We start from the raw sequence: 26115 nt of genomic DNA on the forward strand, positions 1-26115 counted from the left end.
ATTATATAAGTTCCTTCTTCCTTCTACCAACTATTTTAATTTATTCTAAATCTTTTCAAAACTCATCAGAACATCATTAACAATTATTTTTTTTAGTAAAATCTTACTTTTGATATAATTTTAACAAATTTCATTACTATTTTTCAGTGTTAGCAATTGGAATTAATGAATTTTAAGAGTTTTGATAAAGCTTGGGGATAAAACTGAGGGATAAAAAATATTTTTATCCTTTTTATTTTATTTTATGAGATAGTATGTCTTAAGTGTGGGACTAACTAATTCTTATTTGAAATATTAAAACTTGGGAATAAAAATTTGTTAATAAATAAAAAATCATCATTAGGCATTAGAATCAATTAAGGTAAAGTCATTTAACCTTGGCCAGTAGTATAACATTCGCATTTCAAGAGCATGTAATTATGTTAAATATTCAAAGAAAGAATTTATTATTAATAATCATCTAACTTAACTTGAACAAAATTACTTCATGTAGAAGATACATGAAGTCTATACAAAAATCATTTGTTTTACTTGTTTATTTCATGATAGTTCACTTTAAATAATATCATATATATTTTTATGCATTTGAATGATATTATCACCCAACAAAGTTTTCATAATCGGTAAATAAGTTTCTTGAACATGTTAATGAAGATCCAATTCCTAATCCTGTCTGTGTATAAAAAAAATTTGTTGAAAATCCACATTAGTAATCTTTATACCTTAATGTAATTAATCTTTAAATTGTCAATTGGAATCTTTGATTTCAGACTTAAAAAAAATAATGATATTATTTACATAAAATATTTTTCCTTTATTAATTGTCATGGTTACATATATGCTTTTTTTATTATTTAAATACAAAAAGAAATCTTACATAATTCTGTAAATATATAAGTTTGAAAGAAAGAAATAAATTTGATGTCATTTATTTTGACCAAATGTTTTCATTTTATTTTATTTTTAATTATATAACCGACACTTTGTTTTTAATCTGTTGTTGTTGTCAAAGATTCATACAAAAGAAAATGTTTCTCTTGTTTCCTATACAAATCTTTAAAAACAAGAATCAAGTCAAAAAAATGTGATTATTTTATAATTTAAAGTAAAAAATATAAAATAAATAAGAATATATTTTCTATAAAAAAAAACTAACAATACATCGTATGACAAAGATTAATCATCAATGGATATTTTCTACCAATAACACGGTAATCAAAAAATATTAATTTCCTAATTTTCAAAGCCAATGAAGCTAAAATACGGTATATAAAATTTCTTTGGATAAATTTTTATTTTGGTCCTTGAAAATATAAGATGGTGATAAATTGGTCCTTAAAAGATAGAAAATTTAAATTTAGTCTCAAATATGTAAAAAGTGTGATATATTAATCCTACAAATAATTTAATGACAAATTAGTCCCTAAAATTTACAACCCAATGTCAAATTGGTCATCTAAAAATATATCTTTTTGTCAAATTGATTCTTAAACATTATAACTGAAGAACAAAATGATTCACAAATTTCACTGTAAGAATAATATGTCGCACTTTTGCACATTTAGACATTAAATTTAAATTTTTCATCTTTCAATGATAATTTATCATAGCCTCACACTTTCTAGGACTAAAATGAATATTTTTTTTTTTTATGCTCTATTCGACACTGTCGTTACAAGGTTTGTAATAGCCCAGTATCGATAAAGCCAGCCCTAACTTAGCCTAAGCCATTTAATGGGTTGGGTGGACCGATTCTGGCCCATTGAATTTCAGGGACCGTGAAACGACGACGTTTAGTAAGCCGAAACCAACGAACTTTTCTAGCTTCTGATGATGAAATGTGTGGAACATAAACTTTGAAGTAGCTATTGCATCTGGATACTAATTCCTAGGTTTTTAAATTTTTATTTTTATTTTATGGTTGTTGCTATTGTTATATCTTCTTCTGAATCTTCTCTGTAGACTTGTTTATATTGCGTTTCGATTTTAAAAAAAATCTATTATATTATATTGGAATGTTTTAATTCGATTTTTTTTTCTTTAAGAAATATTATATTGTTTCATGTGCGTGTTCCTTGTGCTGCAAATATTATGATTTGATCAAGAGAATAAAGGAAATAAATATAGGCAAAATAAAAATTGAATAATGAATATTCCCAAGTTCACTGCACTTAGAGATTGTGAGAAATGAAGGTTTAGGCAAAACAGAAATTTAATTGAATATTCCCATATTCACTGCATTTAGAGATTGTAAGAAATGAAGGTTTGATGATGGAGAGTAAAAATTATAGATGGTAGCATTCATGGCTTGATGTTGCAGTCATGGTCCTAGTTTTGTCATGTTTCTTGATATTATGAGAAATGTGATCGATGTAAGGACAATTGCAGTTGCTTTGTGGTTGTAGACACCCCAAAAACCTTGACGTTGTGGTCAAAATTGTGCTCGCTTGTCGTTTTTTAGAACCATACTGGTACAGTAACTTCAGTTTAAAGGATATCCTGGATCCGTATTTCATTTTTTCAAGAATAATTTTCTGCTTTTCATTGTGAATTTCCATTATGAACTGATAGATTTCTTTATAGACCAAGTGTTGATGGGGTATTACATGCAATTATGGGGAAATGTATGTTGCTACTTGTGAACCATAGATAGCACTTTTTTTTTTTTTATATATCTTTTGCAAATTGGGTATACACGTTGCTTCATCTGAGTTTACTTTGAACATTTTCCTTGTCAATCTTGGATGATACCACCCCTGTGGTTGTGGTTCCAACAATTATATCAATAGGATTATTATCCTAGCTATCAACCATTTAAATGCATTCAGACATTTACAATGATCTCATGACCAAATGGAAGGAGGAAGTAAATATTATGATGCTCTGAACCAACCATAGAAATTTGTGTACAGTAATGGACAGTTCTTCAGTCAAACCCCTGTATGGAATTGGGGCAGGAAAACAGAAAGATTTTGAAGAATTAAAATGAATAAGTAGATTCTGCTTTAGCATGAATAGGTGACAAATGGTACTGAATACTGATATAGAACTCTTAGTTCAATCTTCCTAACCCTTATCTGATATGGGCCGACCATGCTTCAATCCCAATTTTGACTGATGTATTATGATCTTTTGAACCATATTTTGCCCAAAAAAAAAAGATTAATAGCTTTTGTTTTTGTACTGATACTGTTCACATCCAGCGTGAAGTTATAAAATTGATTGAATGACAAAAGAAAAATAGAAAAAGAGAAAAATCACAAATTCAATTTCTCCCATTAAAGAAAACTAACATTTAACATTTGTCCCATAAAAAAAACATCTCCACTAATCATTGCAGTCTGTCACATCCAAGGAACATTCATCAAGAATGTCAGCGTTTGTCAATTATGAAAAGGACATTAACTTTCATTTTTCTGTTCTTCCTATTCCCCACATCGAACATTCAATGGATGTTGAAGCAACACTTTCTTGAGTTTGCATCTTGTATGCTATTAGAGCCTATATTAACTTTGATGATCCACGAGAGAGATGACTTTATGTTGAATGATATTTTAGTATTCCATTATGTTTAAAAAAACAAATGAAGTATTACGAATATGAAAACTATTCATTATATTTTTGGGGAAAAAAAATTACTAATGTCTAGATAGGTTAACAACACCATACTTTTAGCAAGTTACTTATACTCTCGCATGAATATATAAAATTGATTTAGTAGTGAAAGAAGAAAAGAAATAAGAAAAAATTATAGGTTCAAATTCCTCTCCTGACAAAAACTAACACGTAGATAAAAAAAATAATTATCCCAATAAACTTGTTGGAGATATAAAATTGGTTTGGTGATAGAAGACTAAGGGGAAGAGGATACATCGTGATTTCGAATCTCCTATCAACTAAATTAACAACTAAAATTTATCACTAAAAAAAATCTAACATTTTTTTTAGATAGAATTATTTTATTTTGTCTGTTAACATTAACGGTACTTTTGTTGGTTAACGAATAATACTTATTTGTAGGGCCCAAAACTTAAGATATGAAAGATCATTAGATTTGAAATACTTCTGACATAAGATAGCATCACAAAAAAATTTCACTATAATCTTGCTGAAACTGTAATACTAGTGCATGTGGGTATTTTCTTTCACTGAACGAAACTAAGAGAAAACATTTTCTGTTGGAGCTAGGATCATCATCTATACTGTCTTTTTAGATGATGCTGGTTCACTGAATTGCTATCAATAAAAGCTTGACTGTACAAAATACATGCCTCTCTTTGACAAAAGTCTTAACATTAGATTGAAAAAAGAAGGGGAAAAAACCAAACAAGTGTGGTGAAGATCTTTTTGAGAATGCAGGTACAGTTCAACTATATTTCTAACCTGCTCTACATTTCCTTGCTTCCAAGTTTTTTGTTTCTTGCTTTCCTAGTCAAAGGAACAAGATGAATGCTTCAAATCCTGTTGTGGATAGGATCTGATCCTCTTGGCACTCTTCTTTTGCTTGACTGATTTGGATCAAACTCATGGTTGAAATTTTCCGAGTTCTTCTTTGTCCGATTGCGCCCTTTGTTCGCATTTGCTGAATTCTTCTTTGTGTTCGATAATTCCTCTGTAGCCTTCAGAGCATCTTGATTCTGCAGCAATATCCTTTGGTCTTTGTGGCTGTGTCTTAGTGCAATTTCTGAACTTCTCAGGCCTAACACATTCTCTGTTTGAATTGATATTAAGAACCCAACAAAGAGAAGAAGAATGATTGTTCTAGAAGGATGAAACACCATATTCTCTTTACCCTGAAAGAAGAAGAAGAAGAATAGAAGGTGTTTGTATTCTTTCTGTTAAGAGTGAGTGACAGGAGAATAAACAGCTCTCTCCTAGTAATAATATCTGTGTTTTTATGGTCCATTCCTGTAGACATAACGTTGTTATATATGTCCCTACTGAATTTTGGAGGGGGCTTTAAAGCTTAAAGCAAGGAGGGCCTACAGGAATTTTAGATTCATTTCGAATCACAAGCCTAAAATCTTAACAAATTAAGGCTGCTTTTCTTTTTTTTCATCGGCAAATGTTAATTTTAGTTTGTTAGTTTTTGTTAGCAGGAGGGATCGAACCCATGATCTTTTCCTCTTTCTTAATCACCCAACTAACCTTATATCTCCCAGCAAATTAAGGCTGTTGTTCGTGAAGAATCTGACAAGGATGAATAAAGGGGGTTGGGACAATGTCCTTGAGAGGCCAAGTATATTTCTTTTCTCATTTCATATCTTTCCCTACATGTCTCTCATATGCCTTCTTTTTTCACCAAAAGAAGCCAAACACCATTGCCTGGACTCCTGTCCAACTTGCCACATCATACTGCTATATCTGTTTGTGTATTATATGGATTAATAGATCTTAAATTCTCTAGTGGTTATGCTTGGTATTGGCTCACTAGAATAATTCAAAATAGTTAGTATCATTCTGGTATGTATCCCTTATGTATCTATTGAATTCTTTTGCATACTTTTAGCATATATGTTTTTAACTATTTTTTAAATTTGTCTATCAACCAATACAAGTGGAATACTGCAATGCTTAGATGATAGTATTTTATTCTAATGTCTAAAACTAACTTATAATATGTTAATGTCTTTAATCTTTATTCTGATTTAGGATTTGTGTTTTATGTTTATATTAATATCTACATATCTGTGAGCATAATATATGCTATCTCATAATAACAAGTTACATTATACAGTTTGCAAAAGTTGCAGGTTTTCTCTATATAAAAAAACTCTGGCCTTAGGGGTTAATATGGTAAACTACAATTCCTTTGTTATTAAGAAAGGACCATGTTAAACATTAGTTGCTTTAATTAGCAAGACCGGGTCAGTGACTATGGGCCAGGCAGAAGAAGCAGGAGATTGGAACAGTGCAAGCAGGTTATGTAAAGAATAGATAGATAGATAGGGGAATAGAACAGTCCCCAAAAGAAACAAACTCTTGCTTTATGCACTTTTCTAACTTCTCTAAGATCTCCAAGCCACTTTAGAATTCCAAGCTCACTTCCCAAGGTAACAAAAATAACAGCACTAGATTTCTTGGGCTCAATGTTACTACCTTTATCCTTTGTTCTACTTTTAGATTAGATTAGATAGATGGGTACTCAAACTCTATTTGTCCCTTCAAAATTTCTTGCCCTCTCTTTACTTTATTTAACATAAAATATCACATGCAACTAGGAACTGTCGAAAGCATAAATTCCTTGGTTTATTCTTAATATGAAGGGTGACTCATGACTGGTCATGGTCCAAGTGAAAAACATCCAGCGCATGGAAATTTATGCCTTCTTTTCTAGATTTTTCTTCTTTTATCTTGCAATTAAAGTGAGAGTTAAAATGACTTGTTGCTTTCTATTTTTTTCATTTTTCTTCCTATGGTTTGAAACTGCCTTTTGAGGGTGTCACTTCGTTTCGAATCACATGTCCTTGGAAGAATTAAGAATATGCTTTTTATTCTCTTGTGATTATTTATTACACTGATATGCCAAAGACATAGTATGTTGTGATATGCTAATTTTTGGGGCGAATTGTTTGAATTAGAGAAGGTTATCTTTTTCGTGGTACATAACAATCAAATTAAGAGAGAAACACAATCTTCGTTTCTTCAAATAAGAAATATTTTAGGTGTATGTTTGGTGCGCTAGTTGAAAATAATTTTCTTAATCCACAGTTAGTGCAAAGCTACATTGGATTGTGGCAAGTTTTTAATGTTTTTTTACATGAATTTTGATTCTTACCACAGAACCAAATATGCCACAGATGTTTTTTTTAATGTTTTTTTAGAGTGTGTTTGGATTCTTGTCCAAGATGACCTAAAGTCTCATATAAATAAGTAACTAAAATGTTATTTGTGCAATAATTTATCTAATAAATTATACAACTAGGAGAGAGAAAGAAAAAAGGTATGAAATATAATAAAATGCAATAGAGAGATAAAGACACAAACATTATTGTATAAATGTATAAGTTGCATGAATAACACAAGTGTAGAAACAGTAGAAGCTAGCAACACAAAGCTGATCTGTATTGACACATGTAAATTATAGAGGGACATGAAACCAAACATGTTACTATCCTTAATACATGGTTTCTATGGGGTCCAAATGCCTTACTTTTTGATTGGCGGGTAAACTATTTCATTAGAAAGATTATAAAAATAATTGCACTCTTCTTGTGTCCCAAAAAAGTCTTGTTCATTGATCTTGCATTAAGAACAGCAATACCTTCGTTGATCCCTAGAGAGGGCCAAATGCCAAAATGCTTTACATGTACGTCAATGTACATACTATATAGATATCAATCTAATATCATATTCCCAAATGTTATCGTTCAAATACTTTTTCCAAAATGGGAAATTAAAAAAAAAATGCAGTGTGGAACCCTTTAAAACAAAGGATATGTGGTACGGTAAGTACAGTGAGTAAGCGTAACTTGTTAAGTACGCCTGTTTTCCGTTAAAGAAATATATGTGGCACTATCTATCTAAACATTGTGCCCGTTCTTAAAATTTTAACAGTATGCAACATGAAACAAAGATGAAATTGTTACATATTTTGGCTTTCCTAGATTCTGAAGACTGGTCTTAAAGTTGTAGGCTCTTTGTAAATTTGTTTTGAACCAAAGTGTGCCCCATAAGGCTCACGGTCACTGTACAATGAGCACTGACTGAATAAGGCCACCACAAAATCACGAAAGACACAAAAAGAAGAATAGCAAAGCAACTTAAAGAAGATAAAAGCAAAAAAAAAAAAACTAGTTGTAATTGTTACAGATAGCATCCCCCATCTTTGAATAGTTTGTTGCTTAGTTATTTGCTTTATGTGATGTATTTTAAGTCTTGGATTTGGTTGAAACATTCCCATGTATGAAGTATGGTTTAGCCAAATTGAGTAATTAATTCTTCTGTATCATAAATACACATACACAAAAAAAATAGTAGTAAAGACTAAAGACTATGTGGCAAATTTTTAATAAGAAGAATGAATGAATTGCAAGTTTGGAACATATTTGATTCACGTTTGATAGGAAGGACCAAAGTTGGTGATAAGACTCGTTGGCTGCTATAGATTCTTTACAAAAGAAAGGAAAAAAAGTTGAGCTACAAAGAGAATGTCACCTAAACATAAGCTAAAGTGAGATGCTTCTTTGCTCTGCCTTTGATTTTAAATTGGTGGCCATCTTGAGTTGTAATCATAACTAGGGTGTGTTAGAATATATGCTTATCTGCTTTGTTCAAAAGAGATATAAATAAAATAAAAAAATCTAATTAGACGCCAATTTCCCTGGTCAGAGTGTCAGTTCTTACTCAAATTCTCTACAGCATCTGATTAAAAAATCTGAACCATTTGGTGGCTGTAATAGACATATTCTAAAAAAGCCTTCAGCCATGATTTAGGCTCTATTTATTATTTCAATAACGTTCAGTAGAAGAGCTCAATTTACATGGAAAGATTTTCATGTCTGAATTAGGTTCATTTTCTGTTGTTTGCCTCTTGGTATGATTATTGATGTCAAGCATTAATAAACCAACTTTGTACAATCCAAAGCATCTACTCTTTTACGATAGAGAAGCGCTGTTTGAGAAGAGAAGAGTGTCATACCATTTCATTGATAATCAAAGGATGAATACAAGAAGAAATATAGTCAAACACATGGTTGTTACTTGTTAGCATAATATCTTACACCCTTGCTAACTTATGGACAACGAGATTTATTTGTTCCTAGTAAAACTCATCACTGAGTTTGGAAGGTTGGATAAAAAAGTTCTACACTTACATGATATTACATTGAAAATAAAAGAACCTCTTGTACAATTAGAAAGATTATCAATTACTGCTTTATAATCTGTTTCGAGAAATACACTATGTAGACCAAGATCAGATACCCAAATAATATAGTTTGGTGAAGTGCCCAGACTTTGAGGACGAACACACTATAAATAAGTGCTAATAATACTTTTTTTTAAACACAATCTTTTTTATTAGTTAAAATTTATTTAAAACAACTAAATCCTAAAAGATATATTAGTCTATAAATTTATCATTTCTAATAAATTTCAACCAATAAAAATAAATATATTCCAAAGAGTATGTAAATATATTGTTAATATTTTTTATATTCTAAATTAGAATATACAATTTGAAGATTCTATTAAAAAAAAAACGGGTACAAACATGAGATACCAAGTAAGAATATAAGTATTAAAATTATTATCGGTACAAATATTAATTTGAGAATGAGTTTAAAATACAAGTAAAAACAAATATTGTAATACCTTACTCGAATTCTATTTATTGTTTGACAAATTAAACAAAACGTGAACGAATTAAAGGAAAAAAAAAATACCTTTTTATGAATAAAAAAAAAACTCTATTTAGTGTCATCCTACTTCTACTTTATACAATTATTTAATTTTTTTTTCATGAATCAATGACCATGGCGTCTCCAATCCACTGATTAAAATGACTTATTATGCTCACAAAATATGACTGTTGTCAGTCTAAGAAAATTTTTCACACACTAAAAATTAAATAAAAATTCTCCTATTAAATAGAATGTTTTCACTTATAGGTAAAACAAGATCTTATATTCCCTTTGGGACAATGGTGTATTATTCAATTACTCATCTTGAGACAACTAGTTCTGTCTTGATCAGATTTTTTTTTTTTTACATAAAAGCATATTCTAGGTAGTACTTCTACAGAATACTTAAAAGATCTTGTGATATAAAACCCCATATGAATAAAGATACTACTTTACTCATGAAAATTATGTGTTAATTTAGTCCCTCGAAGTTCACATGCATTAAATTCCACCTAAATATGAATAATTATAAACTCTTCTAGAACATAATCCTATTAATCCTCTCGTAGCAAGTATTGGACAAGACATTGGAAATACATTTAACTTTTTATTAAATATTTTCTATATAAAATATTAAGATTTGTAAAAAAAAAAAAAGTTAAGAAAATATAGCACTATTTAACTATAACTTTATTTGGAATCATTTCTCAAGTTATATACTATGGGGATTTATTTCCAATGGGAATTATTTCTAAAACTATATTTATCGGAAACTACTTCTAATGAGATCACGAGTTAAGCTTATCCATACAACTATACATAAATAGCAAAAATTGCTCATCTCTCATACCTGATACACGTCCTGTTAACTCAATTCCATTTTCGAGACTGCAATTAGATGCAAGCACCAAATAGATATGCTCACATCAAATCCCAAGTAAACATGAGCTAGATTAGACCATTAATCCTTATTTTCCATATAAATCACTTACTATATAGTGTGGATGGATTCAGTTACATTCATAGATAGATGTGAATTGAATGGATACCAATGGATTCACTTACTATATCGTTTTACCACCCCCTAGTATGTACATGTACATAACGTTACAGCTGCGAAAGTAAAGAGTAAAAATGCACGGCATTTCAACAAAGCCTTCTTAATATTCATTCATACATAAAAAATAAAAATAAAAAAGCATACAAATTATTAGACTTGTTCCTGGGGTACAGTGGGTGATCCTGGTGCTATTGCAAACTGTAAACCTCTACGCTGCCCAGATTGTAGAACGAAAGCAACTTGGGTTGCTGCTAGTGCTGCAGCCTCCTGTTTCACCATAACACAAAAATGTGAGATATGATCACAAACTTTTAGATTGCAGCCTAAAAAGAAACCATAAAGTATTTTTATTCCGAAAATGATACACTGACTAAGCAAAACCAAAACAAATATTAATAACTATAATGAAGACTGACTTGTCTTTGTCGCCGACGCTGCAGAATACTGATTGCCCAAGCCATGATGTAGCAAGGTAATAGAAATCCAGCGGCACGAAGCAAGAAAAGCTGCAGAAAATAGTGAGCAGATTAGGTGGGCTCTGCATTGCATTTTGAAATCAATAAAACATTGGACATGGGAAGAACTTGACTAAAAAGAAAAAACTCAAATCACTTACGGAGAAAAAATTGGATGGATCATCATCAGAATTATCACCATCTGAGACAGAAAGTGCATGCCGCAAGAGTAAAAGGGCCATTAACTGCACCAAGCAATATGAATTAGGCTTGAAATCAGGTCCACTAGCTAGCTTGTTGACATAATATCAAAAGTGAAACTACAGCTTGATATTTTTAAGGTAATGTTTGGCACAATGCAGTTCTTTATTCCTTAAAAGTAGCTGTGCCAAACACAACACTTCAAAAGCTCTTAAAAATATAAGGAAATTTTTTAATGAAGAAAACAAAAAAAAAAGCTCTTAAATAAGCTAATTTTTAGAAACTTCTTCTCTATAAAATGATTTCAAATCTCAAGACCCAAGAACACATTACCAAACAGCTCTTAATTTAAAAGCAACTTTTAAGGCTGAAGTTTATAAAATTATCAAACAATTTTAACCTTATAGTAACTTTTGAGATCCAAAGGAAAGCTTGATCAAACACTACTAAGTCTACAATATCCCATTGTCCAGTAGCATGGCCACCAATTTTATTTGGTAAAAAGAAAAGCAAGGCTAATGCCTTACAATTAAAGCAGCTGAGCGGCAAAATGCAGCTCCACTGGCGTTGGAAGCAGCATACTCATCATATTCAGCATCCAAGAACTGACGTTCTGCCTCTGCAATTGCCAAGAGTCGAGGATCACGCAAGTCCAAGGGTGTGCCAGATATTGTCCAGCCACCTCTGCAAGATGGTCATAACTCGTTAAGGAGACAAGTTTCAAATTATATAAGTATATATAGAACATAATCAAATACAACTTTAAAATAGAAAATTTTAGCTTACCCTATATCAATGGTAGTTTCTTCAGGATTAGGACGAGGTGGGGGGGCAGTATACCCAGGTTGATATGGCTGGAGAGTCACATGCATAAAAAGAAAAAACAAATCCCATCAAAATAAACACACAATTAATTTGTTTCAAGGATTTAAATACAGAAACAGCAAAACAGTAGAAGTTACACAAGCAACCTGGATACTATTTAGTATATACAATCTAAGAATAGAATTTTTCAAATATATTTATACAGACACGCGATAACAATGTTTCCCTGTTCCCGCCATACGCACAAAGTTCAGGTGTATGATACAGATGCATCCTCGTACATGTATGTAAAACTTCAGACTACATTGAATGTCAATGCAAGATGCCTGTGTTTGATACCTAGGTAGCAGACACCCCATATTCCGCCCTTAAATCCCCATCCAAAAACATGTAGGAATCTCAAATGCACAACTAAATTAAGAATCAAGACTCAAGACAACTCTTTTCTTATAGATTACCAGTTTAGCCATTCATCACACAAGTCTAGGAATATAAAGTGGTTTTGAATTATGATAAAAATACACGCATTATTTTAAACCCATGCAAATTACACCTTGGCAATGGCATCAAATACATAATGATTTGGATCCAACTTAAAGTGACATAACCCCATTGTTACTGAAGGAAGGCCACACCAGTAGCATGTTTATTCAAGAAGAAAAAAAGGGAAAGGTGCATTATAAAGTAGAGAAATGAGTTAGAGGTACCATTGGCAGATTATTGATCTAACATCAGAGGAATTGAGAGGTCAAGAATTATGTTCAAAGGAGGTCATGTATGCAGAGGTTGTTACAAGCAAGAGGGTGATACATAAGAGAGTTAAGGTTATTGGAAGGTACAACTATTTTCTTCGGATTCTGGCTATTAACTCGGGAAAAAATTGCAAAGGAGTTGTCCTGGTTATCTTTTACTTTGTTTCTATACTACATCAAATGTCTAAGGGAAATTCCAGTCATAACCATTTTCCCATGGAGAGCAGTTAATCAAGAACACGGATAGGTCTACAATCTGTCCCTATACCCAGGGGCAGAACAATAATCTTTAAATGTGGGAGTGTTAATATAGAAGGGAAAAAAACAGACAACCATTTTGGGGAGCCACTGCCTTCCCAGTCCCCATCTAGGTACACCCCAGCTATGCCCGGGCATCCAAGACTCTGATGCGCCAAATTATAACCCAATAAAGTTAGACACTTACAAAATAAACACTTATATAATTTCCTATCCTCATAACCTTACAATAACCAAAAAGTACCGGAATATGAAAACTATTGTGCAAAAAGCATACCTGATGACATATCTCACAAGTTATGTCTCCTTTCTCATCACACCAATGCTGGACACACTTTCTGTGAGCATACTGCACAAAACCAAATGCCAACAGCAGTCCAAGAATTAAGAATACCAAAATAAAGATGAAAGAAATGAAAAACAACATGACACAAACAACAACATTCCTCCACCCTCCTTTTTCATCCCTCTGTCTAAAGCTGACCAATGGATATTATTAATGCATTTACCAGTTCAATTTTGTTACAAGAAGAAGATTCTCATCAGAACATTTAGCTGTCATTTCTTAACTAAACTAACTCGTAAACCCAGTAATATAATTATATTAAGCACATGCTTGGTTTTCAGTTGGGACCCCCCCTCAAAAAGTAAAACTGAAAAAGCTTCAATTTTGCCTTGAAAGTCAGTTTGCAAAATGAAACTCATTCAAACTCAAGTTTGCAAACTTTAATCCAAACATACACTAAATATGCAAAAAACATATACAGAAAATTTGTTAAACACATTTTGATCATGGCAGCATCTAGAAACCAGAACAGTGCATACACACACAACAAAGTCACAAAACTCAAAACCTTCCATCCAAGCAAAAGCATTTACCTGTTCAGTAAACTACCATCAACACAAACAATACGAACTTAAATAAAAAATTAAATACTACACACACACAAAATAAAAAATCCCCCCACCTACCCCTTAAAGAAACAACTTTCCACATTGATCGATCATTTCAAATAAGACATAATTTACAAATCCAAAACGCAGAAATCATCATCATAACTAACAAATACCTGACAAAACCAAACCTCATAAATTTTTTAACAAATCAAAATCATCAAACACACAAAATTTTGATACCTTAAGACTGCCGCTACAGGCGCAGGGGGTCTCCAAGTTGGAAACGCCATCCTCCTCCTGGCAGATGCGGCACTCTGCCATCTGGATCAGCGGCTCCTCCTCGTCGCCGCCCTCGCCGTCGCAATCCTCCGACGGTGAGGTGCCGGAGCTCCCGGCGGCGTCGGCATCCACGGCGGCCGGAGGTGGAGATGGTTCGGAAGGCACCTGCGCCGTCTGCGCCACCGGATCAACGGGGACAGGGCGCGCGAGACGGTCAACGAACACCACCAAGTGATCGCTCATTGGAACAACGAATATCGAATCGAAAACCCTAACAAAACAAAAACGAAGAACAAAAAATCGCAATTTCAGACCGAAAAATTAGTGGAAATCGTGGAATCGCGTCACGCAGAACACAGATCCCGCGGTTTTCCCGAGAAAACGAGAGAAAAATCTTACCGGAAAGTGGAAATTGTGAGAAAGAGAGAGAAATGCAATTGAAAGTGTGGTTTTTTGTGTTGCGTTGCGCGTTTCCTTCTTCTTGTTTTGTTTTCTTTATTATTTATTTTTTTTGTTTGAAAAGTTTGCTTGGAAAATGGATAAAGGAAAAAAGTAGGGAAGAGAAGATAATGGTGCTATATTAATGGGTTCGGTGGTGTCACGCTTCAGAATTTCAACGTTATCAAACACGTGCGAAGGGTCATTTTCGTCATTTAGTGTGTCTTATGCTTTGCCGCGTAACGACCGTTTCGTTTGCTCTGTTTCTCTGGCCCCTTGTTACCAAAAACTCTTATTGCTTGCGTCGTTTTTTTTAAGTTACTTTATTTTCAATTTGAATTTATAAAAGTTTTGCACTTTCAATTCAACAAAAATAATATGTACATATTTTTTAGAAGTTATGATGAAAGTTTAAAATTTTATCATTTAGGATAATTTATAATTAGATGAAAACGTAAAATTAATTTTATATTATCAATACGTGATTTAGTATATGTTTAGTTTGGTTTATTTTAAGAAAAATATGTATTACTTTTATTATTTTTAATAAATAAATACAAAAAATAAATTACTTTCTAAAATTTAAACATTTTCAAACAAGTATTAACTGTCATTAATGGATATGTTGAACGAATATTTTGACCAAAGAATAGCCGATTGATTTGATGGGCATATATAAGTATAATAGTAAGCCATTAGTTTTAGTCTTATAGTGTCGTTATACTCAATGTATTGATTTTTTTTAAGGGATTCAATGTACTGATATACTTTTATAAAATCTAATCATTAATATTTAATAATTTTAAACTATTTGAGAAAAATGAATGCATTAATAACTGTGATTTTTCATTATTATTTGAATTATCAATTATCAACAACGGCCATAAAAAAATTGTACTAGAAATTATTTAATGTCATTAAACTATTCTGTTATTAATGTATAAAAAAAGCTATTTTGTTTCACATTAATAATTAATAATATGAGGAAGTGTTAGTGGCTAATATGTAAGTTATAATCTAATTTTTGAAATCCAACACACTTAAATTTTTTATATAAAAAAAATAAAAATAATATCGTTCAATCACATATAATTCATTTACGCATATATTCCTTAAATAGATATAATTTTATTTAATGCATTTACTTAAATATAGTAATTTAATTTGTTTATTCTTTTTCTTCAAAACCAAAAATTGTTTATTCTTAATCCACCCATTTATTTTTTGTCTAATTCCAACCTTAAAGAACCATATTATAAATGGGTATTTACTAGCTTTTTTATAAAAATAAAACCCACTATTTTATCGTGAAAGATGTAATTTGTAACATTTGTTATTTTTGATTTTTTGGTATCTCTCACTGTGAAATTTTTATGATGTGATACTTCACAACATTTTTGTTGATCAAGATCTGACACCGATTAAAAAATTCCTTAAGTAATCATTCTTGATATTTCAAAAATAAGTTCTAGACTTTTCAGTGTTTTATCCTCTTTCACACGTTTTTTTTGAAAAACTTTCAAAAAAATCACTCATAACATAACTATTCCAAATCAAATATATTTAACTATAAAAAGTATATGCATATTATTGGTAAAGTAATACCAATTAATTTATTAAGTCATTTTCAACGGTAAAATCTCATATATGTATAGACTCTTAATTTCTCTCATTATTATATGATTTCATTAGTGTGGTTAGTTAAATTTTATTATTTTTATCTTCTCAGTAATTAAAAGTTCAAACACGACGTTTGTGCCTTGCAAAACAAAAAAAAGGGGGGGGTAATTAAACAAAGGTTTGTAAGAATTTCTTTACTAATTTAAATATCAAAATATTTATACAAGTACACCTCCCATCAAAGTTGTTATCTTATTTTTTTTATGTTATCAAAATTATTGTCAAGAAACAACCTACTTCATAAAAATAGATTGACATTAGAGGGCACGAGCCAATAGGATGAAGATTCAACTAAGAACAATAATTATCCCCAAAGACAATCTATGAATACACAGTTCACAAAGCTAATCAGTGTTGTTACAGTTACTAGTATTTTAAATAGCATTTGTTAACTGAATAGCATCACAACTCTTGTCTCTCACGTTCTTTTGCTATTGTTTTTCGCATCAAATCTCTAAGATCATGTGCCAGATATTTCTATAAAGTTTGTTAGGTAAGCACAAAATAAAATAAATTAAAATAATACTAGTTGAAAGGAAAATGAAAAAGTTGATGTATCAAAACACATTATAGTCTCTTTCGACTTTTATTTTGCCCGAGTCCGCCCATGTATCAATTATCATTTTATGCCAAATAGCATCACAGTGCATCTTTTTCTTCATGACTTCGTCATCTCTAATTCTGTATTTCTAAATATTAAAGAGAAAAAAAAGATATCATTAAAAAAAATAGCAGCTTCATGATGAAGAAGAAAAAAAAAACATATTTTTCTTGAGTTTAATAAATATGTATTGTTACTTTAAACTTATGCATTATTAATCAATAACAATTAATTCTTTTATGACTTTTAAAATAATTATTTTATATGACTATTCATGAAAATTAAATTATAATATAAAAAAATTATACATTGTCAGGTATATTTATTCTTTTTATTTTCATTTTTCTGTATATTTTTTATTCAAATAATTTAGAAAAAAAACTTTTAAAAATTAAAAATATTAATTAATATGAATCGAATGAAATGCTATATAGCAATGTTTAATTTTTTTTTTTCCTTAACTTTGTAATTTTCCTTCACAATGTGTATCTCTCCTCTTACTTTCTCAAATAGTTGTAGGTAATGGGTAGTTAGATCCAAAGTGGATGATAAAGTCAAAATTTTCATTTGGGAATCTTCATGCAGTATTAATAATGCAAATTTAAAATAGTTAGGCACCCAACAATCCAAGTTCAAGAAAAGCTGCTTATGAATTCAACCATGTATTAAAAAAGAGCCAACCAAGGTATAAAGATTTCCTTACCCTTTTATGCATTTTTTTTCTTTATTTCAGATGAGGAAGACAATAATTGCTTTCTATTTTGTAGCCAGTTGTCTCTCGAGAGACTTCTTTTATTCAAGGATTGATTATAATTTAATTTGCCATGAAAACTGGGACCTGTGTGATCATGAAAACCACCGTGTATGATCTTATATATAAGCATTTGGTTATGAAAATTACACTAGTGATATATCAACTAATTTTGTGTGGATCCTTCAAGTCACGTGCAATTGTTAGGTTGGAGCCTTAACAACAAAAATGAGATCATGGGTGTATGAAAGGTGGGTCAGGTCAAGGGTGTAATACCGGTATATGGATCATTTCAAACTAATCGTTAATAAAATTAATAAAATAGTACATATTTAATAATGTTAAACTATTGGAGAAAAATAAATAAATCAATAGCCGTAATTTTTTTCATTATTACATATGAGAAGGGATCAAATCATATCGGTATAGTTTTGATAATTGTTAGATTATTCTATAATTTTTAGCTGACTAATATTTTCTTATAATTCACAATTGGATTGAAATTTTTTTTTACAAAAATTACATATGCAAAATTTCATATCAATCCAAAATCATTTGCTACCTTTTTTATATAATTAAAATCAACCTAATACATTTCAAAATATATTAAAATATAAATTATTTGATTACTTTTGTGTTGTTGTTCAATTTTGACAAAATTTGACACAAACAATATTAGTAATACGTAGATATAATTTAACCGTTTAATCAAATGTAATAGTTATCAAAATTATATCGGTGTAATATAATTCATATATATATATATATATATATATATATATATATATATATATATATATATATATTTATAAACAAAATAATTAATTCAATAAGATATTATAGTATTAAACAGTATTTTCTGAATTAGTTAAATAAGTTATTAATATATTAGTTAACATATAAGACTTTTATGTGGTTACTCAATATTTTAAAAGAGTATCTAAATCTTAAAATTAAATTTATTAAAATATTAATAGTTTAGGGATAATAATTTTTTATTAAATTTTTTAAATGAGTAATAGTTTTTATTTAATTTAATAACTCTACTGATCATAATTAATAACTAATAATTAATAATCTATCAGGATGATCAAAATTATCAATTTATAAAATTAAGAGACAAAATTATTAATTTAATAAATTAGAAAAACCAAAATTACAATTTCAGTCTATTTATTCAATGAGTGGTAACTCATGTTGTCTCTCTTAATCTATTTCAAACCATTAGTTCGTCTAAAGTCAAACATTTCAATTAGGCCTCAATAATTGACTCATATTTTTGGATGAAGCCTTGTATTAGAGGGCCAAGAAGGTCATTCAAAGTATATTGTACTTTGTCATTTTGGGAATGTACAATAATATTTTGCAGTCGCTTTGTTACATTGTCAATCATATTTGTAGTATTTATATGTAGTTTTCTTAGACCTATGTGAGGTATTGTGCTAGTTGGTATTGTATTATGATAATTATACATGTTTATATATTATTTTTGGAATGACTAAGGACATGAAACTCAATTGTTGTAACAATAGTTTATGGCAAACCGAAAAAATTACTGGTTGAGTCACGGACAATGTCGCTTTCTTTAAGACGTTTCGTGGCACTGCCAAAAATTGTGCAAGCAAACTATCAACCACGACGTCCCCAGGATAAAACAGTCCAGATTATTGTATAAGATTCCCACTGCACTGAGGGAACCTTTTCTAGAATTACACCCTCTTGTATGACTTGAAAAGTCACTCTAAAGTCATCCGAAAATATGACTTGAAAAGTCACTCTAATAGCCAACCAAAAAATGTGACTTAAAAAGTCACTCTCAAAGCTAACCGAAAAATATGACTTACAAAGTCACTCTTAAAGGCAACCGAAAAATATGACTTACAAAGTCACTCTTAAAGTCAACCGAAAAATGTGACTTAAAAAATCACTCTTAAAGCCAACCAAAATTTTAGAGCGACAGAAAGAAAGAGGGAGAAGTTTGCCGGAAATGCATCGGCTGAAATATGGGAGGGAGAAAGAAAAGTTGAGGAAATGCTTCTCGACTGAGGCAAGGAAGAAAGAAGAAATGAGCTCTCTATATATATGGAGTGAAACACTATTCAAGTGTTTATCCTGAGCGATGTGGGACTTGAAGTCTTTTTTTTTTCAAACTTTCATCATTTTTTCTAACAATCCCCCACTTGAAATTTGAAAAGAAGATTTTCGAGGATTTCATAAAATTGTGCATAAACAAAGGTGTCATACAACTTGAACCTTTGCATAGTGAGTAAGATTCAGATTTTACTAGAGTGACTCGAAGTCTTGAACTCTATCTCCGACATCAAACCACACACAACCTTTTCATAGGTGTATTCTATAAAGCTCGTGCGTTAAAGGCCATGCACGTCTATCCCGGTATAGTGAACGCTCTAGAAATTTTTGCCCAAAATTTCATATGAAGCGGCCCCCACTTCAACATCCACATAGGTGAGTCTATCAAGAGTACTCCTGTAGCCTAGGTACTCCACTCAATGTAGAGCATAGATCTCATTAAGAATTATGAATTTTTTTCATAACTCATCCTCTTGTTACTTCAGGAATCATGCTGCTTTCACTTATAATAGCATGTTCATCTCATATCACTTCATAACTTGTTATTACCCATTGAACCTAGTTCTTGGGATCTCCAGTCATTTAGGTCGGGTTACCATCATGAATGATCATCGCAGTAAGGGCAATAGTCCTATTCTTTTAGAAGTGTTATGGACTTTCTCTCTAGCTAATCCTTTCGTCAAAGGATCTGCTAAATTATCATCAGTGCGTACGTGATCCACTCTAACAGCTCCTATTGAGAGTAATTCTCTACCAGTGTTGTGCTTACGACGTATCTGTCGTTTCTTACCATTGTAATAACGGTTCTCAATTTTTGCAATAGCCGCGGTACTATCACAATGGATCAACACAGCTGGTATCGGTCTTTCCCATAAAGGAATCTCTGCAAGTAAGCTTTTTAGCCAACTTGCTTCCTCACTAGCAGTTGCTAGTGCTATCATCTCAGATTCCATAGTGGACTGAGCTAAGATAGTCTGTTTCTTTGACTTCCAAGAAACAGCCCCACCAGCTATCCTAATATATAGCCGCTGATTGCTTTGAAATCATCTGAAAGAGTGTTCCAATCTGCATCGTTGTATCCTTCAAGTACAGCGGGAAACCTTTTATAATGTAATCCAAGGTTTATGGTTCTTTTAAGGTACCTCATTACCCTTTCAATAGCGTGCCAGTGCTCCATACTAGGTCTACTGGTAAACCTACATAATAATCCCACAACATAGGCTATGTCGGGTCTAGTACAATCAGTGGCATACCTAAGGCTGCCAATGATACTTGCGTACTCAGTTTGTCGTATACCTTCACCAGTGTTCTTAAACAGTTTTACACTTGGATCATATGGTGTACTAGCAGGTTTACAGTCAAAGTAGTCATATTTCTTTAAGATCTTCTCAATGTAGTGAGATTGATCCAGAGAAATTCCCTCTTTTGACCTAGTAATCTTAATACCAAGGATTACACTTGCTTCTCCGAGGTCTTTCAAATCAAAGTTGTTACACAAAAATGATTTCACATTGTTCACTACATGAATATTTGAACCAAATATGAGAAGGTCATCGACATATACACATATGATAGTGCAAATATTATTTACAGATTTGTAGTAAATGCATTTGTCACTTTCATTCACCTTAAACCCATTCGAGACTATTAAGTTATCAAACTTTTCATGTCACTGCTTAGGTGCTTGTTTTAGGCCATACAAAGATTTATCTAACTTGCAGACTTTATCTTCTTGTCCATGAATCACAAACCCTTCAGGTTGTTCCATATAGATTTCCTCTTCCAATTCACCATTTAAAAAAGTAGTTTTAACATCCATTTGGTGTACCACTAGACTGTGAATAGCAGCAAGAGATATTAGCACCCGAATAGATGTTATTCTAGTGACTGGTGAAAAGGTGTCGAAGAAATCCACATTCTCTCTTTGCCTAAAACCCTTGGCTACAAGGCGAGCCTTGTATTTATCCACAGTACCATCAGGTTTTAGTTTCTTTTTTAAGATCCATTTACAACCAATTGGTTTGCAACCAGGAGGCAAGTCTACTAAATGCCATGTCTTGTTAGATTCTAAAGAATCCATCTCATCATTAATGGCTTCTTGCCACAAGTCAGCATCCAAAGAAGACAAAGCTTCTTGGAGGTTTGATGGATCCTCCTCTAATGTATAAGCCATATAATCGAGCCCATAATCTTTAGTAATTCTTGCTCTTTTACCTCTTCGAGGCTCTATATCTGGTTCTGGTTGTGCAAGATTTTCACTACTAATAGTAGGAAGATAATTGGATGAAGTACCCCCATTATCCCTTAATTTAAAAGGAAATTTATTTTCATAAAAATCAACATCATTTGACTCTATGATCACTTTTGCGTTTAGGTCATGAAACCTATACGCTTTGCTATTAATAGCATAACCAATGAACACACATTTATAGGCTCTACTTGCAAGTTTAACCCTCTTAGAATTTGGGATCCTTACATAGGCCAGACATCCCCAAGTTCTCAAATAAGACAAATTTGGTTGTCTTTTCTTTAATATCTCATAGGGAGATGTCTTGCTTTTTGATTTGGGGATTCTATTTAGCACATAACAAACAGTTAACAAAATTTTGCCCCACCAAAAAGATGTTGCACTAGAACTCAACATAGTAGCTACAACTAATTCTGTAAAAGTTCTGTTCTTTCTTTCAGCTTTACCGTTCATTTCAGGTGAATATGGAGCAGTCGTTTCATGTATGATTCCATGCAAATTATAAAACTCATTAAACAAACTGGAATCATACTCTGTGCCTCTATCACTTCGAAGTTTCTTAATTTTCTTAGTGAATTGATTTTCAATTTCTGTTACAAATAACTTAAACATGTCAAGCGCTTCACTTTTATTTTTCATAAGATATACATATGTATAATCAGAGCAGTCATCAATAAAAGTGATAAAATATCATTTTCCATTTCTGGTCAACGTTCCATCAAATTCACATATATCAAAATGTATTAAATCCAATGGCTCAGATTCTTTAACTACTGATTTATGTGATTTCTTAGTTATTTTAGATTGACTGCAAAAAACATATTTTTCAAAGTGATTTGAAGATAGCTTTGGAATAAAACCTAAGTTACTCATATTAGATATGCAATGACTATTTATATGACAAAGTCTAGAATGTCAGATATTAAAATCACACAACAAGTAAGCAGAAGGAGAAACTTTATTAATATCAAGATTCAATTTGAACATGCCATCAGTGGCGTACCCTTTCCCTACAAATACCCCATTCTTGGTCAAAGTAAATAAATCTGAACCTATCGTCTAAGTAAACCCAGCCTTGTTTAAAAGAAAACCAGAAACTAGATTCTTTCTCATCTCTGGAGTATGCATCACATCTTTGAGAATCAAAGTCTTTCCAGAGGTAAACTTCAGTTCAACATCTCCAGTTCCAGCAACAGTAGTGGTGTGGGAATCACCCAACAACACTTTCTTATTTTCAACATTCGTGTATGTTTTAAACATAGCACGATCATAGCAGACATGGCGGGAGGCGCCAGTGTCTACCCACCATCCATCTGATCCTCCAATCATATTGATTTTTGTTATCACAACTATGTATGGCTCTTGAGTCATGTTATCCTGGGGACCACCTGTCATTGAAGGATTTCTGCATTTACGTGCCATATGTCCCGATTTGCCACAATTGTAGCAGAGGAATGGCTCACCGTGATTATTCTTGGCAGGTGGATGTTGTCTAGCATGTTGGACCCTTGGGGGGTTCTTGTTGCGGTTAGAGGTATTGCTCACATTGCGGTTCTGATTCTTAAATTTTTTGCCAATAGGCTTCAGAACTGCACCTGTGTTCTTCCTTTTAGTGTTGTTGTGAGACACAACCAACACTTCATCTTTCTGATCTTGTCTGCGTGCCTCTTTCTCAATGCTCAGACGTGTGATCAGAGACTCCAAAGAGAATTCTTTGGTCTTGTGTCTGAGAAGGTTTTTGAAATCCTTCCAGCCAGGAGACAATTTGTCTATGATGACAGCAACCTGAAGTTGCTCATCCAATGTCATACCCTCTGATATGATATCATAAGCAATTTTCTGTATCTCATGGGATTGAGACTCTACTGATTTATCATCAGTCATTTGATACTTGAGGTAGCGACTAACAACATACTTTTTAGTTCCAGCTTCCTCAGTATCATACTTCTTTTCCAAAGCCAGCCAAACTAATTTGGCAGACTTATAGGGGCTATAATAATCATAGAGATCATCAGCTAACCCATTCAGAATGAAATTCTTGCATAGGTAATCATTTTCATTCCAGAGAGCTAATTCCATAGTCATTTTATCCTTTACTTCCTTCTCAGCATCCTCAAGTACCACCGGAATATCAGTGTTCAAAACATAGGCAACTTTTCTCATAGTTAAATAAAACATCATCTTTTGTTGCCAACGTTTGAAATGATACCCTTCAAACCTAAAAGGTTTGTTGAGGTCATTGCTGTTCGAGCCAGTAATATTTACGATAGCCATAGCAGAATCGAAAGCGTCTTAAAATTGTTGTAACAATAGTTTATGGCAAACCAAAAAATTATTGGCTGAGTCACGGACAATGTCGCTTTCTTTAAGACGTTTCGTGGCACTGCCAAAAATTGTGCAAGCAGACTATCAACCACGACGTCCCCAGGATAAAACAGTCCAGATCATTGTATAAGATTCTCACTGTACTGAGGGAACCTTTTCTAGAATTACACCCTCTTGTATGACTTGAAAAGTCACTCTAAAGCCACCCAAAAATATGACTTGAAAAGTCACTCTAATAGCCAACCAAAAAATGTGACTTAAAAAGTCACTCTCAAAGCTAACCGAAAAATATAACTTACAAAGTCACTCTTAAAGGCAACCGAAAAATATGACTTACAAAGTCACTCTTAAAGCCAACCGAAAAATGTGACTTAAAAAATCACTCTTAAAGCCAACCAAAATTTTAGAGCGACAGAAAGAAAGAGGGAGAAGTTTGTCGGAAATGCATCGGCTGAAATATGGGAGGGAGAAAGAAAAGTTGAGGAAATGCTTCTCAACTGGGGCAAGGAAGAAAGAAGAAATGAGCTCTCTATATATAGGGAGTGAAACACTATTCAAGTGTTTATCCTGAGCGATGTGGGACTTGAAGCCTTTTTTTTTTCAAACTTTCATCCTTTGTTCTAACATCAACTAATTGAGCGGGTGTATGAGTGAGTGTTGTAATCCTCCTAAAATTTCAAAAAAAATCTCATTGAAATGTAAATTTATAAATTAGGATTACATTTATTATTTTAGATGAAATTGGTTATAGTAAAGCTTGTCATACTATAGTGGTTGCTTGTGAGCTAGTCATGATTGGATTTTGGATCGTGTCAAAGGAGATAATAATCATAATAATTGTGATTACAATTGATTTTTAGCATCCATATGCATGTGTTAAACTTGTGCATAAAATAAAAAGATGTGGCTAAATAAAGAATATCTTTGTTTGCTATTGTTTTATATTTGTAAGATTTCTATTATTCTATTGATCAAATTAAAATCTACAATGTATTGAATAATACTATCGATATTACATATTTTACTGCATAAATTATTTGATTTATTTTCTTCCATTGATACAATTTGTTGTAATGAAATAAGAGCATATAACCCACCAAGTGTGTGGTATAAGTGGCTAGAAGCTTAAACTCTTTAAGCATATGATAAGGGGATCAATTTCTGACTGTGTAAATAAAATAACATTTGTAGGGAGAAGAATTGTCCCTTAATTGATATTCTACTCCCTCAAGAATTAGTATCATGATTTCTGAAAATACCTTGCTTAAAAAAAAGGTAAGAGCATATATTTGATGTATAATTATTAATTAATCTGGTCATTCATTTTGTACTATTTGTTTTCTGTTCAACATTTATTTTCTTTCATCATGATTAACAATTATTGTCTCTTTTTCCTCTAGCAATTATTAAGTTTTGGGTACAATAAATAGAAATTATTGTTTGATTTCATCATAAATTAATAGTTTTAGTGTGGATTACAAAATAGTGGAAACATTAGTGAAGCCCATAAGTCCAAGTACATTCATTCGTTGCTTGCTCAAAAATTTTAAAGCCCGATATTGTCTGGGTGTATGCTATTGCATTTTCACCTTTGCCAAGGTAAAAAGGTACACATGATAGGTATAGTCCAAAACATAAGATAAATTTGTATTTTTATTTCATTGCCTTGGAACTCGTTCTTTGAAAAAAAAAAGTTGAAAACTAGGAAAAGTGTCCAACAATGAAAGGAAAATCTACTAAATATATGATCATCCATAAACTAAAATAGAAATATTTTTATTAATTACATGTTGGATTAAATTTACATAAATTCAAAACTAAAAAGCAATTATTAATTGTCAACCTCGAAGGCATCCTTGAAACAAAAAGTGAATGACAAAGCATCATCAAAGGAATTTGTAATTGTATCA

The 26115-nt window shown here is 31.7% G+C and overlaps 1 protein-coding gene across 1 annotated transcript; it reads right to left on the reverse strand.

The window, feature by feature from the left end:
* Nucleotides 1-10377: 10377 nt before the first annotated feature.
* LOC100779674 (uncharacterized) lies at nucleotides 10378-14630 on the reverse strand. The gene is made up of 8 exons (XM_003518679.4): nucleotides 14471-14630; nucleotides 14033-14342; nucleotides 13173-13244; nucleotides 11847-11914; nucleotides 11588-11744; nucleotides 11021-11104; nucleotides 10821-10910; nucleotides 10378-10671 (listed from the first exon to the last, which is right to left on the reverse strand). The coding sequence occupies exons 2-8, from the start codon at nucleotides 14312-14314 to the stop codon at nucleotides 10555-10557; spliced, it is 870 nt and encodes a 289-aa protein (XP_003518727.1). The 5' UTR covers nucleotides 14315-14342; nucleotides 14471-14630; the 3' UTR covers nucleotides 10378-10554.
* Nucleotides 14631-26115: the final 11485 nt, after the last annotated feature.

This window comes from Glycine max, chromosome 2 (genome assembly GCF_000004515.6).
Source record: "Glycine max cultivar Williams 82 chromosome 2, Glycine_max_v4.0, whole genome shotgun sequence".
Taxonomy (NCBI): Eukaryota; Viridiplantae; Streptophyta; class Magnoliopsida; order Fabales; family Fabaceae; genus Glycine; species Glycine max.